The sequence below is a fragment of the Zophobas morio genome, unplaced genomic scaffold (genome assembly GCF_036711695.1).
Source record: "Zophobas morio isolate AGI-343-1 ecotype UQ-CSIRO unplaced genomic scaffold, CSIRO_AGI_Zmor_V1 ptg000264l, whole genome shotgun sequence".
Classification (NCBI taxonomy): Eukaryota; Metazoa; Arthropoda; class Insecta; order Coleoptera; family Tenebrionidae; genus Zophobas; species Zophobas morio.
Window position 1 is genome coordinate 166,622 of NW_026972368.1, and position 19,946 is coordinate 186,567.

At 33.7% G+C, this 19,946-nt stretch overlaps 1 protein-coding gene across 1 annotated transcript; it reads right to left on the reverse strand.

Moving 5' to 3' along the window:
* Positions 1-3,373: 3,373 nt before the first annotated feature.
* Positions 3,374-5,225, reverse strand: LOC135119446 (uncharacterized). Its single transcript, XM_064043861.1, has 4 exons — positions 4,550-5,225; positions 3,758-4,402; positions 3,453-3,541; positions 3,374-3,409 (listed from the first exon to the last, which is right to left on the reverse strand). Exons 1-4 carry the CDS (start codon positions 5,223-5,225, stop codon positions 3,374-3,376), a joined length of 1,446 nt encoding a protein of 481 aa, XP_063899931.1.
* Between the last annotated feature and the right edge of the window lie 14,721 nt (positions 5,226-19,946).

Below are 19,946 nucleotides of genomic sequence, written 5' to 3' on the forward strand. Positions count from 1 at the left end.
CTTTCGGAGATTATCTGTCTAATAAAAATCCGGGACGGCAGGCAGACGGACAGACCGACAGACAGACGGAAACGGGAGACCTATTTCTTCGTCCTCTAGGGGTCATGGAAGATCGTGAATACGTAAAAGTACAGAGTCGGCCGACGTACTCGATTACAATACTTCCTTTGCTTACGCTCGGGAAGTAATAAAATATAGAGATAATGAGACGACTAATTACACTTGTATCTCCATCACTTCTTTTATTCTTTTACTATCCAATTGGTTTTTCACAAATTCAAGTACCTATTTATTAAGCTGCTCATTTCAAGATATGTTACTCCCTGGACCCGTTTTATTTATTACTCATATTTTATCGCCCAATATGTTATTGAACATACAATTTGCATTTTCATACTGACCGAAATTGTAATATATTCAGTACTACCCTTTTAAATTACAGCCTGATTTTTCTAGCACATTATACATCTTATATACTCGTATACTTCATTCAGATAATTACCTTCCAGAATTTGTTCTAGATGTACCTTCAGCACAACCTCCAAACGAAGACGTCAAATCGAACTCCAGGAACAATTTTACTTTACTTGCACGTGCCGAGCTTGTAGTGAAAACTGGCCCGAAGAAGACGAAGAAAGCGATAGCAGAGAATTCAGCGAATCCTTTGATTTAGTAGAGATGGCTCTGTTAAGAAACGATCGAAGAGCGCTAGAAGATCTTGGGACAGCCTTTGCGCGCAAACTGAAATCCGTGGAAGTAACAGCCCCCACGAGGGGATTAACATGCCTAAGGAAGCTGGTCGTAGACTGCTACCAGGTCTACGAATCTCCTAGAAATATTACCAACGAATAAGTTCGCCTCTACGTTTTTTAAACGGTGATATTTTGGTTGCGTATTAATGTTTTTTTTCCATGTTTTTTTTTATTTTCGTTTTTTGCCCCCAAATATAAAGTATTATATATAAAATATATATATATATATATATATATATATATATATATATAGTATACTGTTTGTTTTCATGGATAATCTCTTATCCATCCAATTCCGGGAACACAACTACCATGGCCGCATATCTTGAAAACGGCTAGAAATTTTGAAATTCCATAAATGCCAATCGTATTTAGAATGGAATAGAATATGTTTATTGGTACTTTACATGAAAGGAAATGTTTGTACAAGTTAAAAGATAATACAACAACAATTTAACAATATTCGTACATTACATGAATAAAAATGTTTGTACAGGTGGTATGATAACAACTTAACAATAAACAATAAAGATAGTATAACCGAAACAGTGCAATGAAAGTTAACAATTTAAAACTTGAACGCAAGGACTTTTTTGGATTTGCATATACAGGGTGACTCAAAAAAATTAATGAATGCATAAATTTATTTTATTGATTTACTCAGGAACTACAAAACCGAATGCTTTGAAATCTTGCAGATGTTTTAAGGTTATAAAGAGCATAATAAATGTTTAGTCAAAATATATTTGTTTTTCCCCTCCAAAAAATTGATGACGTCAGCTCGAAAGTTTGCCGAATAAATCCTATCTAAACTGTAAAAATATGATGAGTCTGTACTTGTAATTTATCACTCCATTCATATTCTTTGGATTTGCATATACAGGGCGACTCAAAAAAATTAATGAATGCGTAAATTTATTTTATTGATTTAATCAGGAACTACAAAACCGAATGCTCTGAAATCTTGCAGATATTTTAAGGTCATAAAGAGCATAATAAATGTTTAGTCAAAATATATTTGCTTATCCCCTCCAAAAACTTGATGACGTCAGCTCGAAAGTTTGCCGAATAAATCATATCTAAAATGTACAAAATATGATGAGTCTGTACTTGTCATTTATCACTCCATTCATAATAAATTTTTAGTCAAAATATATTTGGTTATCTTCTACAAAAACCTGATGACGTCAGCTCAAAAGTTTGCCGAATAAATCGTATCTAAAATGTACAAAATATGATGAGTCTGTACTTGTGATTTATCATTCCATTCATATTTTTGGATTTGCATATGCAGGGTGACTCAAAAAAATTAATGAAGGCGTGAATTTATTTTATCGATTTAATCAGGAATTACAAAACCGAATGCTTTGAAATCTTGGGAATATTTTAAAGTTATTATAAGCATGGTAAACTTTTGTTCAAAATGTATTTGTTCATCCCTCCTAAAAAAATTGATGACGTCACCCTTAAATTTTGCTGAATAAATCCTATCTAAAATGCAAAAAATATGATGAGTTTGTACTTGTGATTTATCATTCCATTCATATTTTTTAGATTTTCTTAAGAGGTGGTTCAAAAAAATTAATGGAGTCAATTTATTTTATTGATTAAATTAAAGGCAACATTTATTATTAGTATTACACCCCAACCAACCCAATTTGGTAGACACAAAATTTGTTAAAGGAAAAACTCGGTTGAAACATCAGGGTAGCACGCTTATTTACATCGACTTTAACATTACAGACCTGCATTTGTTTTATGCGCTCACTTGGTTCCGCGAATGTGGAATAGATATGTTTATAATCAACCAATTGTGAATTTCACCGTCAAGAATTAAAATAAAACCCAATGTTTTATATAATAAGCGGAAGTCGAAGTAATAAAACCGATGGTCGTTTTGTTTACAGTTTCTCTGTTTGACTCTCACGTATGCTGTTACGCTTGTCATCTTAAATTAAGAATGTTTATACATAAACGATTTTCAGTTGCCTTTCATATTACTAGACAGCGGATTTTTGTCGGGCTACGTCACGATTATAGGTGGGGACGCGCTGGATCGCCGGGACTCAGTAGCGGGTGATAGATAATCACTGAATTTAATCGGTACTAATTCCATAAATATAATTAACGATTTATTAATCAAACGGCTAAGTAAATGAGAACGGGAATTAACAGCAGAGTGCAACGAAACAGCGTTATTCTAATCTCAAATAAACGAAGTGCAGTCCGCAACCGCAATGAATTCGCATCCCGTACATACGAGCCGTACCGAGTTTGGCCTTGCCTAGCCCGACAGAAATCCGCTCTCTAGATATTACACACCGGCGCCGTATATGTGAGTAAATTGTTTCGTTATTTTATTGATTATAAGAAATCAATATTCAAAACGACCCAATTCATTTTCCAGAAAATTTGGGAATACAATAATTTTATTCTTAGTATTACACTACATCTATCCCAACTGATATACGTGTCCTTGCAAAAATGTTGATGACGTCATCACAATTTTTTTTTAAATTCCCACTACAAAAATGTAATGAGAAAAAAAAACACAATAGGCATGCAGTCGTCAAGTTTCCGACAGCGAGGGAAGTACTGTCTAAACTCTTTAGACCAATTTTTTATTCTTCCGCCAACTCTGATAATGTTATTTTGATCTAGAAATGGACTTAAACTTAACAGTTTACTTTTTTTACTAACCTCACCACCTTCTTTCAAGTCGCTAAATTCGTTACTAAAAGCTTGTTTTTGAACAAATCTGACGATTTTGATGCGCGCCTCATCGAAGTCTTGTGGATGTAATGATCTTTTGTTAAAATTATTTTTTGACGGCGAGGTAATGAATTCAATAAACCGAAAAAAATACGCTACACACTTAATGAGTCTATTGTAATTAGAGAAAGATTCAATTAACGTGAACGATCAATTATTATTTGTTATCGTTGTTGTTACTCTTTTACGTGTTTCGGGAACATCTTGTAGCATAACATCGAGTTGAAATTTACCTGGCCAATTGTTTGAGTTTTTTGTTAACCAATGTGGCCCGTGCCACCGTAGAGTACATTTTGACAATTGTTCTGGGGACATGCCTCGTGAAACTATATCGGCGGGATTATCGACACCGTTAACAAGACGCCACTGGTCAATGTTGCAATTAGATTGTATTTGCGCTACTCGATTACCTACAAAAATTTGCCAGTGTGTAGCCGGTTTAGACAACCAATGTAAAACTATGGTCGAGTCCGTCCAAAAGAATTTAGCTGATATAGTGATGTCTAATATTTGAGAAATGCGAGTTGTTAAATCGGATAAAAGTACTGTCGCCATTAGCTCCAATCTTGGAATTGTCACTCTTTTGATTGGCGCGACGCGCGATTTTGAGGTCAATAATTGAATTTGAACATTTCCGTCAATGCCGACAGTTCGTAAATAGATAGCTGCACCGTAAGCCTTTTCGGAAGTGTCCGAAAATCCATGTAACTCTATATTAGTGACGTTTGGAGGTATTGTTTTGCGACTGATACGAATTTTATCCAGATGTGTTAAATCGTGAATGAGATTTAGCCATTCACCATGAATGTTTTGGGCAACCCTCTGATCCAAGCTTAAATTTGCCGACCAACATTGTTGTAATAGCAATTTTGCCTTTACTACAATGGGACTTATTAGACCCAAGGGGTCAAACACCTTTGAGATTGTTGACAAAATGTGTTTTTTTGTTATGTTTGTAGAAGATGTGTTGGTGTTAATATTGAATTTATACCCTAATGTATCTTGACTAAAATTCCAATATAAACCTAGTGTTTTATTTGTGTCATGCTTGTCGAAATTAAAATTGTCGGTAAAGATGCGATCAACTTCAGGTATTAAATTTATGTCATTAAATGCCCATTTTGTTAAATGAAAACCTCCTGAGCGTAAAATGTTGTCAATTTGTGATTGTAATTCCATGGCTTGTGGCAGGGAATCAGCACCTGATAGTAAGTCACCAACATAAAAATCTCGAATGATTTTGGCACTTGCATTTGGAAATGACTCCCGGTTTTCGTGTGCTAATTGTTGAAGTGATCGTATTGCTAAAAATGGGGCACTGGTGGTCCCATATGTGACTGTTGTCAAACGGTAGACTTGCATGGGATCTTCCCTGTTTTCACGCCAAAATATTCGGTGGTAATCGCGATCGGGTGTATTTAAATAAATTTGCCGATACATTTTAGCAATGTCAGCGTTGATAACGTATTGAAATGTTCTGAACCTAAGTGTTATGTCGAAAATGTCCTGCTGAATAACTGGACCCGCAAGTAAATTTTGATTTAAGGTCAAACCGTTGTCGGACTTCATGCTACCATCAAAAACTACCCGAATTTTTGTTCCCTTGAAGACCGAATGATGTGGTATGTAATATGTATTTGGATTATGTAATTGATCATTTGGAACCTTTTCCATGTGACCAAGTTCCTCGTATTCACGCATGAACTCAACGTATTTTCATTTTAAATTTGGATCCTTATTTAGTTTCTTTTCTAAACTGAGAAATCGTTTGCGAGCCATTTCGGAGGAAGACCCTAATTGCATGCAATTGTCTTTTATGGGCAGGGAAACCCAAAAACGACCGTTGGCGTCCCTTTTTGTGTTTGCCTTGAAATGTGATTCACAAATAATATCTTGCTGGACGGGTACTGGTTTATTAGTGTGATAATCCTCTGTTTCCCAAAATTTTGCTATAGTGAACCAAGAGTTATAAGGTTATATGGCCATCATAAAATCATCCCATTGTGTCGAAGTTAAGTTGTTTACAATAGAAAAGGTTTTAGGGTCGTAAACACTGCAGCTCGACCGGCTCTTGTGGTTTCGTTCAGGGGCGGCTTTCACTAAATATGAAAATCCACCACTCCACTATTTCTTTACTACCTGCAGCCGCTGAGGGTTCCGAAATAACCACTCGCTTTGAAAGCCGGCCCTGTTAAATATGAGCAAGAAATGTTTAGAAGATGATTTATTACCAACCGGTACGCTTAGTGCGAACCACACAAAGGGGGTATTTATTTGCAGTCAACTACTTTTATGATGGCCATATAACCTTATAGCTCTTGGTTCACTATACCTGTTTAGATAAATTTTCGAGATCAGAATTTATGGTCACTGTATTGTTATTGCAGGAAGTATTATTAGAAGCTGGGAATTCCTTAGAAAATCCTACACTCAAAGGCCCCGACAAAATCCATCCGAGGGTGGTATTATGCAGATAAAGTAACGGTTTTAATAGGATTTTACCGGATGTTAATATATCCAAGAATAATTCCGAACCAATGAGTAAATCGATAGGACCGCTAATGTTAAATGTGGGGTCGGCTAGATTCAAGGTATTTGGAATACTTAATTGTTGAGCGGAGAATGAATTTAGGGGTAGTGGTTCTGTTATTGTTTCTAGAATTAAACAATTAATGTTGGCTGTATAGTCATTCAACCTTGTTTTTAAACTTACGCTTGTCATTTCTGTAACCTTGGATTCAGACTGATTGACAAAAGTTAGTTTGTGATTAGTGAAGCCTGTTTTTAGTCCTAGTTTCTTGGAAAATGCTCTAGTTATTAGATTATATTGCGAACCACTGTCTAATAGTATTCTGCATTTGTGAAAATAACCAAGGTTGTCCATAATAAATACCACTGCCGTGGACAGCAAATTTTCAATATTGTTAATAAATGATGACACATGATTACTAGTTGATTGAACTATCACTTGATCTTGATGGAGTAAGGTATTATGACGTGAATTACATGTGCGACAATTATGTGATGATCTACAGTCTGAGATATTGTGTTTTCTGAGACAATTAGAACAAAGTTTCAACTGTTTTGTTTTTTCAATGCGATTGTTAATATTCATCTGCAGAAATTCATTACACTGATGCATAAAATGATTCCCCTTGCAAACAAAACATGAATTGTTTTTTACGGTAACATGTACTGAAGAATGTGTCTGATTTGTATGTTTAATATTGAATTTGTTTGATTTGAACATAACTGGAATATTTGGACGTGCTTTGCTATTAACAGATTCAAGATAACGACAACGAGTCTCCAAAAATTCTATTAATTCGTCAAATGTGGGAAGGTTAGTTGTTAATTTACCTTGCCAATCTCGATTCGATTGAAAATCTAATTTATCACCCAAGCATGTTACTAAAATTGCATCCCATTCATGAGTAGGAAGTTGTAAAACCTTAAGAGCTTCCAAGTTAATTTTTACGTCGTCAATTAATTTACGTAAAGAATCATAAAAACCTTTTGTTATTGTGGGAGCATTTAAAATATTTCGTATATGTGCCTCTATCAACAGATGATGATTTTCAAAGCGTTTTGTTATAAGATCCCAAGCCGAATCGTAATTAGCACTTGATATTGTAAGCGCCTCGATAGCACGGAGCGCTTCGCCTTTTAATGTTGAGCGTAAATAGTGCATTTTTTCAAGATTGCTGAGATTTTCATTATTATGAACGAGAGATTCGAAAACATCTCGGAAGGACAACCAGTCTGCGTAATTACCGTTGAACTCAGGTAATTCAATTGTGGGTAGGTTGATTTTTAATTTTGGATTCGTTTGTCGTTCCGATTTGCTTCCAGAACTGACCCTTGCATTTTTGGCCTCATTAAGTTGTTTAATTAATAATTCCATTTTGGCGATAGTTGAAAAGTAAGTATCTTCAAATTTAACTCTTTCCAAATTCTGTGCAGCAAAACTGTCCAATGGTACTAGTTCTTCAATGTTGTCCTGAAGAACATTAAATTCTTTGAATGTATCTAGAGGTATTTGATACCTAGCCTTAATTAAACTAATGTCATTACTTGTAGAAACAAATGAAGCGATTCGCTCGAGACGATTGATAATTTGTGCCCGTTTGTTTATATATGATTCTGACATGATTACGATTTGAAGAGATTATGAATGCGTTTGTTGACACCAAAAGAAAGGTACACCGTGTAAAATAAGGATGATGAAAAAAGGATCTGACCTGTGTTGTTTCTGTTGACCTGATGCTGGCCTCGTGGAACTGTTGTTGATATTGCGGTAACGCGAACTTGCTTTTGCAGATGTTGGGGTAACGCGAACTTGCTGTTGCTGATGTTGCGGTAACGCGAACTTGCTGTTGCTGATGTCGTGGTTACGCGCACTTGAATTTTGCAGAATTGATTAATTACACTAACACGTGAAACTTGCACGTTCGGCTTGCATATCCGGCTCGAAGGACCAAAATGATGTTAGCGCAATAATCACGAAAACGATGGAATGTGCTTTTATATGTTTATTTACAACATCAACAACTATTTGCTATATACAAGTGCACTCGTCGTACTGTTCTCGTCGGTTGTTCGGAGACGACTCTGGTCACACCCTGGTCACTTCCCCGAAGCATTGATTAAATACATATAGATAGACCCATGCTATTATTTGGAGCGAACAGGCCAACGGCCGGCGAACAAGAGATGGCGCACCAACAGTCAGCCGTCAAACGCCGGCGAAAAGCTTGGACACCAATCGCGCGCGTAGATAACCCAAATCACAGCAACAATACATTTAATAAAGCTACCACTCGACAGAGGGCGACGAAAACAATGTGTAAAAATCTCATAGTAAGCATTTATATAATTTGCAACGTTGCCAGATGAGCCTAGCACAACTTTGCCGTTATTTCTAGTCGATTAGATTTTATTTCGTTTAAAAGTTTCTGGTGAATAAATGGAATTATTATAATGAATAAACAATACAAACAAATTATTACTTGTTATTTTAAATACTTGTTAGTGTTGATGAAAACATAAATGGTAATTAAAGTTATTCTAAATACGGTCCGGTCCGGTAGCTCAAATTTTACAGTACGAGTGATATGTTTCAGGACGAGTAGGTAGCCGAGTCTTTAATTTCGAAACGAGTACTGCGAAAAGAGTTACCGGACGTATGTTGTTATGTATTTTATTTCATACTGTCAACATACTTTTTTATTCGATAATATTATTATTATTTTGAGAAAAAATCCAAATCGAGTCACTTTTTCTGACATCGTTAGCAACCGCTCTTTGGTAAATGTTTTAATTTGTTTATTCGTGCAAATCAGCATCATATGTTTAAACACATAGTACTTATAACAGTTTACAGGACTTATTGTTTTGTATAATCCGACTCGATGGACGAATGTTTTGTGCAATCCGTCTCGAAGGACCAATGTTTGTGCAACTCGGCTCGTCCTACCAGTATTTTTTGTAATCTGGTTGATACGACAATGTGATACCGAATTGTACTTTGATATTGCTCCAAGGACCTTTGTTTTCTTGCGTGCGAGATAATAGACAGCGTTTGGTTTCGATGTTTAATACAGGACGGTTACAGAAATACTAAATTTACATTTGTATTTACAATAACAGGTAAAGCAAAAGAGACCCAAAAGAGTAGTTATATAGTGGGGGTTCTAGACCAGGTCAAATGAGGTCAAACTGGTCCAGCTCCCCCATTACTTTTCATCGAGCGGTCATTGACCTTTCATTTGTTGTCGAGCTTGTCGGTGCACGTGGCTGACCTTGCCAGCTGGTCCAGCTCCCCCATTACTTTTCATCGGGCGATCATTGACCTAGTCGTTGCTCGACCTTGGTCGTTTATTGCCCTCGTTCATCTCGAGATCTATCCCCTCTTTTCGTTTAGGTCGGGGAGGGATCTCGGACGCAATCTCGCATCCCCACTTCCGTTTTATACTTGTATAAAAGTCGATGGATTCGTGTGTAAGAATTAATTAGTTTTTTGAATTCAATTATTTAACACTTAGAAATGTCATCTTTCATTTCTACCTTGAATAAAGAGTCTCACTTGCAAGCTTTTGTGAGTGCGAAAACTTTAGAAGAAAATAAAAAATTTTTAACAAAAAATTTTAGTAAACTGTCTACAAAGTACGGTGACAAGATATTTGTGCAACTTGAAGAGTCTAGAACGATACTTCCACAGAGATTTACCGAAAAATTCACCGACTCAGTGATCAGCGATCTGAACCAGAAGATCGTGAACGGCTTGAAATTGTACTTGGTAAATAGAGGTCCGATCGGTCGAACCATCAATATCGAATTTATCGAAGAATGAAGAAGGCATTGGTTCATGTGGAAAACAAATCAAGTGCAGTTAGACTGCTTCGTCGTAGATTAGAATTACATTTAAAACGAATTAGTTATTTAAAAGAAGCAATTAAAATGTATGAAATAAGAACTAAATTGAATAATCTTAAGCTGTAATAGAAATTATAATAAATATTATTTAATTCGTTCGGTGTATTATTTTCCCCAGTCTCATGTAAAAAATATTTGATTGCAAACTGTCATGAATAACAGACGTGTTTGTTTCGACAAAGTTCCGGTTATTTTCTTAATAAATGATAAAGAAAGCCGAATTAATACTTGGTTATACGATGTTAAAAGATTTCAAATGAATGTGGAACGTTTCGAATTGCAAATAAAGCCCTTAATCGAAAAAATGATGGAGAAGAAGCGAAAATTTAGAGAAACAATCGAAAAATTGGATTCAGAATTGAAAATTATTCAGCAAAGAAAATCAGTTAAATAACTGTGCACATTGCGGTTAAACCACTGCGTCGTAAATTAGATTTAAATTTAAAACTTATTAGTTTCTTAAAATGTATAAAATACGAACTAGTTTGTATAATCTTAAGCTGTAATTGAAATTATAATAAATATTGTTTATTTCGTTTGGTGTATTATTTTCCCCAGTCTCATCTAAAATTATTTAATTGGGAATAACAGCAACGAATAAAAGCCGTGTTTGCTCCGACAAAACTCCTGTTATTTTCTTAATAAATAAATGTTCATCAGCAACTTTCTGCCGATTTAAGCTTATTTGTCCGTGATTATTAGAATAAAATCTCAAATGTCAGAAGGCGAGTGTGTTGTTAAAAATTAAAAAAATTGTTACTTACGACATTGAAAACAGGCAATAAAATCATCCGTTCTCCCTCGAAAACATTCAAATACACGCACACTTCACAGAAGCCACCATTTAGTTCAACAAAACCACCTTTTTCCCAAATCTTTTCACGGTAAAATTCATAAACCGAAACACGCCGCCCGTCATTATTACAACACAGAATGAAATAACGCGATGCTGTTTCAGCAAATTCTTACGGAACTGGACGCTTTTGTCGCAATAGACAGGGACGTATTCGGAAATATTAAAAAAAAAAGAATTATCGCTTGAGGGTGATAAAGGGCAGAAAGTTTGTTAAAAAAATAAAAATGCATCCCTATAAACTAATGACACATTTGTGTAAAAATAAATGTGGGTTGGAGGTGCAATAATTGTTTAAATATAAAAAAAAAATGTTTTACTCGAAGACGGTAAGAGATACGAGGTTCGTGCAAAGAACAAAAAAGTTCCTAAAATACGAAACACATGCACCTGTGTCGACGGTTTTTAGTTTGAGTTTAGCATTTCGGAGAAAAGGGCAAAAGTTTGTGGTGACCAAACGGAATTAGTTAAAAATTTGTTTTTTGTGTCAAAATATTTTTGGATGAATAATCAATAGGTCCATGTAATTAAATATGTGAAAATTTGAGTTTGGGGCGCAACAATTTTTGGCAAAAAAGGTTGTCAAAATTCGAAAAAAAGTTTTCCTTGAGCAGTAGGAAAGTAAATTAGAAGTTTTGGTGAAAAAAAAAATTTAAAAAATTCAAAGAATCCAAAGAAAAATTAAAACAAAAAAAATCTCAAAAAAAAAATCCAAATTTTGAAAAGTTTGTTTTTCCACAAAATCAAATGCATATTCATGAAGTACTATCTAATCGTGTGTAAAAATGATTATGACTCATAGGTGTATCTACCGTTTAAATAGAAAAAATTTTTGTTACTCGAAAATGGTAAGAGATAGGAGGTTCGTGTATAGAGCAAAAAAGATTGACAAAAACAAATAATATCGACAGCCGTCAACGGTTTTTCGCTAACTTTTGACATGACTGTGAAAAGGGCAAAAGTTTGTGGCGCCCAAACGGTAAAACTTAAAAAATATATTTTTGTACCAAAATATTTCTGAGTGAACAGTCTATAGGTCCACTTAGCAAAATAAATATTTTTTGCTACCGTTTAGTAGTAATAACGAAAAAACGTCATAGTTCGTAAGCGGTAAGAGGTAGCATGTCGGCTCAGGGGAACGGGGAAAAGCTAAAAAAATTAAGCCATATGTTGAGCAAAAAAAATTTTCAAAAAAGTTGAAAATAAGGGAGAAAAGGGCAAAAGTTTCTAGTGTCCAAATGGTAAGAGATAGAATATCGGTTGTATACATCAAAACCTTCTTCTGGAACGAACGCATAAGTCTGCTCAAAAAAATCGATTCTGTCCACATCGACCTAGATACAGGAGCCATTTCTAGTTTTTTCGAGGTCGCTACGTAAAAATTTTTTCAGGTCGAAAAAAAGACCATCGAAAAAGGATTCGAATAAGCCCAACATGCAACACTTAAAAAAAAAAAAAAAAAAAAAAAAAGCGAAATAGGTTGTTCTTTATATGTATTGTTATATGACTACTACCATCACAACTAAATATACTAAGACATTAAAAAAAAAAATTTCAAGTTAACCAAAAACGGCTTTTTGTTGAATTTTATATGAAAACAACAAAACATCATTAAAAAACGAAAATCAAAAACCTATAAACAATCATCAAAAATCACTGCTGTGGTGGTAGATCGTGATGAGTCATATCGTGCTGCTGGACAAATAATTTAAAACATATTAAATAACTTATTGTTGTATTAAATCGTAGTACTGATGCTGTTAAATAAATATGTTAAAGGACATTAAATAAAACTATTAATAGTAACTAATTGTTTTATTGAATCATACATTTGTTTGAGTATTGTATTTACTAAAATAACTGAAACAAATTAGTACTAAATAAAGTAACAGACAAAATACGATTGCAAAAATAATTGCTCCTACTGAAGTAAATATCCATATCCATGGTTTTGCCAAACAATATTCTGTAACATTTGCACTTGTAGAATTCCTGTATCCACTATAATCGTTAAAGATGGTGTAATTCGGAGACTTGCATCGAGTGTTGTCTTTGAAGACTAATTCTAGCCGATATTGCAGTTGGTTCGAGGAAGATACATATTTTGAATAAAACATACGTAGTTGTTCATGCCCATTTTTAATTTCTAACATTTTTCTAACAGTACATTCTTTACTACTATCAATAGTTTGTAGATAGACATCAGTAACATTGCTATCAGTCAATAAATAAAAATCTTTCTGAATTAGAATGGTTGATAGAACAAGTGTGCAGTTTAAGCCGAACATTGTTTGGATGAAATGAATAGTTTGTTGTTGCGGAATTCTATATATATAGCAACAACCATCACCACCACCATTAACGAGCAGCCAGGTCCCAACATCCCACTATTACAGTCATTATCGTGAATATGACAAAAAATGAAGCAAACCATACACGATCGTTTCTTAAACAAAAATCAATGACCTCCTTTGAACTGCGACTGTTCTTAGTATTTTCTATTATTAACCAATTGGAAAATTGGTGATTTTCTTCTTCCGTTTTTATCTTGTACGTCAAATGATTCTGCATTGTTATATTTTTCGCATAGAAGAGGTGATAACTGGTTTCGATTAGATTGATCGGAGTCATTTTTTCCCAAAATTCTTTTTCGTACGTCTGAATATACAGCAGACTTATATTTGAAGTGGTGTAAATATACAAGTTGTTTTCAACTAGCACACTTAATAGTATTAACACATTGCTAGGCAGAAACATCTTAGACTTATCTTCTTGTACACAGACACAAATACTTAGTTGTGGTCGTTGATATTTGTAGGGAAGAAGTTTTTAGAGGTGGTAAATGATGGTGTGGTAAATGATGGTGGTGGGGTGATAGCGATAGAAATAACAAATTATTGTTTTCTTATATATTTGTTAAATGTCGCATGGTAGGCGTTTAAGGCTGTTCTATCTAAAAACAGGGATCTATCTAACTTTGGCACATAGGTCCCTGAGAATTCGTTGTCCCAGTTTTCCACTTGCGGTGGTGTTGGTGGTGGTTGGCTGAACCACTTTGATGGTGGTGGGGGTGGTGTAGATGGTCTTGGAAGTGCATTCTCCCAGAGTTTTCGCTCCCTTTCCCAGGCATCCCGGTGGCATTTGAAAATATGCTTTCTCAGCCTATTCTCTAAAAGCCTGTGGCTGACATCATAGGGGCAGATAACAAATTTCTCTATACAAAAAAAAAAAATTAAATACTACAAAAAATATATATATATATAAGCTTACCCATTTCTGTCGTTAATTAATTTTTATGATATGTACTTGCAGAACACTTATTAATCTGTTCTTTTGTGTGATCTTTAATTTATACACTATATTAATCCCCACCCCTACTTTTTTCCCTCCTTCAGTTGCTTTCCTCATGTTTCATTTTTCGCTGACTTGAATTTATTTTTTACGACCACGTTTTCAACTACGACTTGCAAGTTGTAACTTGCAAATTAATTCTCATATAAACAAGAAACTAGTCAACGGGAAATAGTAGTGTTTCTTTTTTTCTGCTGTGGTGAGCAAGTTTCACGACAAAAAATGAAATCACAAGAATCAGTGACGGCTATATGTAAAAACTCTCTTAAGCTAATTCATGAATACATAAGTAAAATCAAAACAATCGAAGAAACTAAACATTTTTTAGTTTATATCAATACCAGTATTAGAATAATTAGAAAAGCACTCAAATGTAAAATCCATCGAGAAAATATGTTGGAAAACGCAAATTCCTTAGAAACAAGTTTGGCGTATTTGAAATTTTATCGCCTAAAGCTTTTAAATAAGAAAAAACAATTATCTATAAAAACTGGTGAAGGCTATATTAAAACAGTCAAATTTAAACCGGTGACTAATGTAACATGGCAGGATGTCGAATCCTGTTTTCAACAACGAATTCGTACAGGATTTATAAGTAACCACCACATTAAAGATCCTCTTCAGTTTTTTCAACAATCTTTTAAATGCTTTATGTTTAGAATTAAAAAAGAACGGAAAAACTCAATGCTTAAGGTAAATGTAATTTTTTCGGCAAATTTTATTCAACCGCACTCTGGTGAAACAGACATTAAAACATTTTCAACAAAAAATCAGCACATTGATCAATACACAAATTTAAAGGAATGGTACGAAGAAAACGTCATTGATAAAATCATGAAAAAATTAGAGGAATTTGCAGAAAAGGATTCCGGTTGGGCGTTGTATGAAATTTTAGGATTGAAAATTAACATAAATAAATACGACCCAATTAAATTCGGCTATTCAACTTTTGTATCCACACCAGATTTTATAAAAAAAAAACATGCAATAATTAATGTACAAAATAATGATGAATATTGTTTTCTTTGGGCCATAGTTTCGGCTTTATTTCCTACCGATAAACATTCAGACCGAAAATCATCGTATCCTCATTTCAAAAATGTGTTGAAATATGATAATTTAGACTTCCCAATCACAATTAAAGACATTCAAAAATTTGAGGAACTCAACAATCTTGCCATTAATTTATACTGCATCGAGAAGAAAAAAATTTTACCTTGTCGTTTAAGCACTAGATTTTCAAATTCTTATAAAGCAATTAATTTGCTTATGCTACCCGCTGAAAGACAAATACAAAATACTAATAACAGTAATGATAACTTTGAAGATCAACAATTGCTCTATCATTTCGTATGGATCAAAAATTTGTCAGCTCTTTTAGCTACGCAACTTTCCCTCCATAAATGTAAATTTCATATATGCGAAAGATGCTTAAATCATTTCACCACAGAGGAATTGCTCCAAAAACATAAAACTTCATGCCAGAGTATTAATAAATATTCCATAAGACTGCCAACAGAAAACGAAAATTACTTGTATTTTCAAAATTATAGACATCAAGAAAAAGTACCTTTTACTATTTATGCAGATCTCGAGAGTATTCTTCTTGATTGTACCAAACAGCATATGTCCACCACGAATAAGACCGAAACTTATCAAAAACATATTGCGCACAGCATTGCTTACTATTTTCACTGCTCATATGATAATTCATTTTCTAAATTTCGTTTGTATCGAGGTAAAAATTGCATTCAATGGTTCGTTCAGGAGTTACATCGAATGGCTCATTTCTGCAACGATAAATTTCAGAACGTTATTTCTATGGAAACATTAACTACGGAAGAACGTGAGCAGTTTGAATCCTCCCAAATATGTCATATATGTAAAAAAGGATTTTCGGAAAAGAACATAAAAGTACGCGATCATAGTCATTTAACTGGAATGTATAGAGGCGCTGCCCATCAAAGTTGTAATTTAAATTATAAAGATATTTGTGTTATACCCGTGGTCTTTCATAATATGAGCGGATATGATGCCCATTTTTTTATTAAAGAACTTTCAAATTCAATAAAAGGTGATATTAAGTTACTTCCCATTAACAAAGAAAGATATATCTCGTTTACTAAATTTGTCGAAGACACGAAAGTTAGTTTACGGTTTATTGATTCTTTCAGATTTATGCCACATAGTTTAGACAAACTTTCCTCTAATTTAGATAATTCTCAGAAAATTATTACGTTGGCAAATTGTAATAATATGGAAGAATTTGATTTGTTAAACAGAAAGGGAGTTTTTCCTTACGATTATATAAACTCCTGGGAGAAACTACTTGAAACAAAATTGCCCGAAAAGGAGGATTTCTATAGTCGCTTATACGATGAAAATATTAAATATGAAGATTATTCCCATGCTACCAATGTATGGAATACTTTTAATATTCATACATTAGGAGAATATTCTGATTTATATTTAAAAACTGATGTGCTTCTTCTAGCCGATGTATTTGAAGCTTTTCGAAATTTTAAATACTTATCAACTTGATCCGTTGCATTATTATACTGCTCCGGGCCTAACATTTGATGCTATGTTAAAAACAACAGAAATTAAACTAGAACTTTTAACGGATATAGATAAAGTTCTATTTGTAGAAAGAGGTATTAGAGGTGGAGTTTCGCAGTGTTCCAATAGATACGGTAAAGCCAATAACAAATACATGCCAAAAGAAGAATATGATCCTTCGAAAGATAGTACCTATTTAATGTATTTTGATGTTAACAACCTTTACGGAGCGGCAATGTCTCAATATTTACCGTATGGAGAATTTGAGTTTGTAGAAAATTTCAATATAGCTGATATCTTAGATACCCCAGAAAATTCAGCAATCGGTTATATTATTGAATGCGATTTAGATTATCCAATAGATTTACATGAAATTCATAGTGATTTACCATTAGCTCCAGAGCATATGATACCGCCCATTTCAAGATCTAAACTTAAGAAGTTATTGTTGACTTTATATCCCAAGAAAAATTATATTATTCATTATCGGAATTTAAAAATGTATACAAAATTTGGTATGAAAATAAAATGTGTACATCGTGTTATGAAATTCAAACAATCTGCGTGGTTAAAGGAATATATAGATTTAAATACAAAACTTAGGCAGCAAGCAAAGAACGATTTTGAAAAAGATTTTTTTAAATTAATGATTAATGCTATTTATGGCAAATGCATGGAAAATGTAAGAAAACATCGCGATATTCGATTGGTTAGTAAATGGGAGGGAAGATGGGGAGTTCGTTCTCTTATATCTAAACCAAATTTTCACAGTTCTGTTGTATTTGACGATGATTCAGCAATAATCGAAATGAGTAAATTAGAAGTATTTTTGAATAAACCAATTTATGTTGGTTTTTGCATTTTAGATATTTCTAAAACTTTTCTCTATGAATTTCATTATGACTATATTAAAAAAACATTTAAAAATAATGCTAAGTTACTTTATACCGACACTGACAGCCTAATTTATGAATTTCACGTAGACGATATATACAAATATATTAAGAAAGACTCACATCGATTTGATACTTCTGACTATGATTTATATAATATTTATGATATAGAACTGAAAAATAAGAAAGTACCAGGTTTAATGAAAGATGAAAATAACGGTAAGATTATGCTAGAATTTGTGGGTCTCAGATCTAAAATGTATGCATATAGAATTGCAAGTGACGATTTCAATAAAAAATTAGTTAAAAAATCCAAAGGTAGTACAAAAGCATCACTTAAAACAATAACGTTTGAAAATTACAAAGAATGTTTATTTAATAATCGAAGTTACGAAAAATCACAAAGACTCATCAAGTCCAAACATCATACTGTTTACACAGTAAAACAAGAAAAAGTAGTTCTCAGCCCAAATGATGATAAAAGGATTGTCACAAGATTTGCAACGGATACGAAACCTTGGGGATATCATATTTCGCACGTAAGCTAAAAAAAGTGGGGATTACCATATATAAGCAATTAAATTTCACAGATGATTTATTCGATGTTGGTTATTTTATGATTACAACAATGTCTGACTTGAGACAATTTGTTGATTTACAAGCATTTTGTGCATCCGAAAATGTGTACAAAACATATCTTAAAGCCGCTGCGAGTGATCGAACGAAATTAAATTTATTCCTTCATCTCATCGATAAAAAAGATTTTATTGTACCGGACGAAGTGTTTAAATGGATTGCCGAAAGTGAAAGTGACTTTTATACACTTGATATTTGTATTCTGCTACAAAGAAAACAATGTGTCGATGGTTACATTGATGCATTTCTACATGTGTGCGAAAGAGACCAAATTGAAAATTTAAATTATGCTGCATTGGAGTTTTTGATGACCACCAACTATTTGGACAATACTCTAACGTATAAATGCTTTATTTATAAATTATTGAGTGATAATCGCTGGCAGAATCTTGGAGATATATTTTATCCTGTTGAGAATATCCGGAAAAATTACCGAAGGATCGACCAGTGCGTGGATGAATTTATGTGTCGGGCTGCGTATTTGGCAAACCATAAAGCGCTCAGTACTTTCTATGAGTCTTTAGAAATAATAAATTACGATTCTTTCGCATTTCAACCTTCTCAAAATCAGGAGCATCGAAGAATTTTCAACTGGATCAAAAAGAACATTGTCAAAGGAGAAGCCAATCCTGAAATACCATTAGGATGGACTGAGGGACCGGATTCAACAAAATGGCCCTCGATTAAGTTAGATGATTATAAGAAAACTTTAGATGTAATTTCTGGTAGCCATGAATAAAACACACAGAAATATGTTATATGTAGTTTTATTTACCCCCAAACATAATAATAATACAATAACAGGTTAAATTATTTACAACACTCTGACGACATCTTGTGCAGGGATGTATTTTACCATTCGGTCGTGAAGAATAAGACAGTAGGCTGTAGTGTCTGCAGGAATACCAGAGATCGTCTCAAACCACAAAGTGATTGTAACGGGGCCTCTCTTCAAAGCTTCCGTTTGTTTAGAACAGTCGATTACTATTATAGGCGTCTTTTCTTTAAATTCATCCTTATCGAATAATGGTTCGCTGGTTTGTTTGGATAAGAACGATGTCTGGAATTCTTTAAACATATCATAGAGAATTGCATACCGATTATTTGTGAAATCAACATTCAGGTTGTCGTAGGGATACATGGTATCATTAAGGTACAATTTTACATCTCTCAGATTACAATGATCAAACTGACTGTAGTTTTTCTTCAATTGGTTTTTTCTTCCTTGCTGTAATGCAAAAAGTATGTACTGAGGTTTTTCTAAGGAAGTTTTAATAGTCCAAGTATTTGTTATCGATTGTACTGGTGGAGCAAATTCATGTAATTCTTTACTTCTAAACATAATATCCAATTCCCTGTTGCTTCTTACAATATCGATTAATGCGATCCTTTCGGCATCGGACACGGACAAGTGATGCATTTTCCAGCATATTTTACTAAGTTCTACTTTAATTTTGTATTTATCATTTGAGGAAATTAAAGCATTCACATCGGTATTAGAACGAACCAAAACAAGCTCCTGTCTTACATTCAAAATGGTCTTTTTAAAATCTTCACAAAAACCAAAAATCATTTTTAATGGAATCGAAACTTCAAAAGTTCCATTTTCCTTAATTATATTCGAATCTTTTTTGGGAAACCATCCAGCATTCTCTAGAGCTACGCTTTCATTACTGTTATACGTTACATATCCTT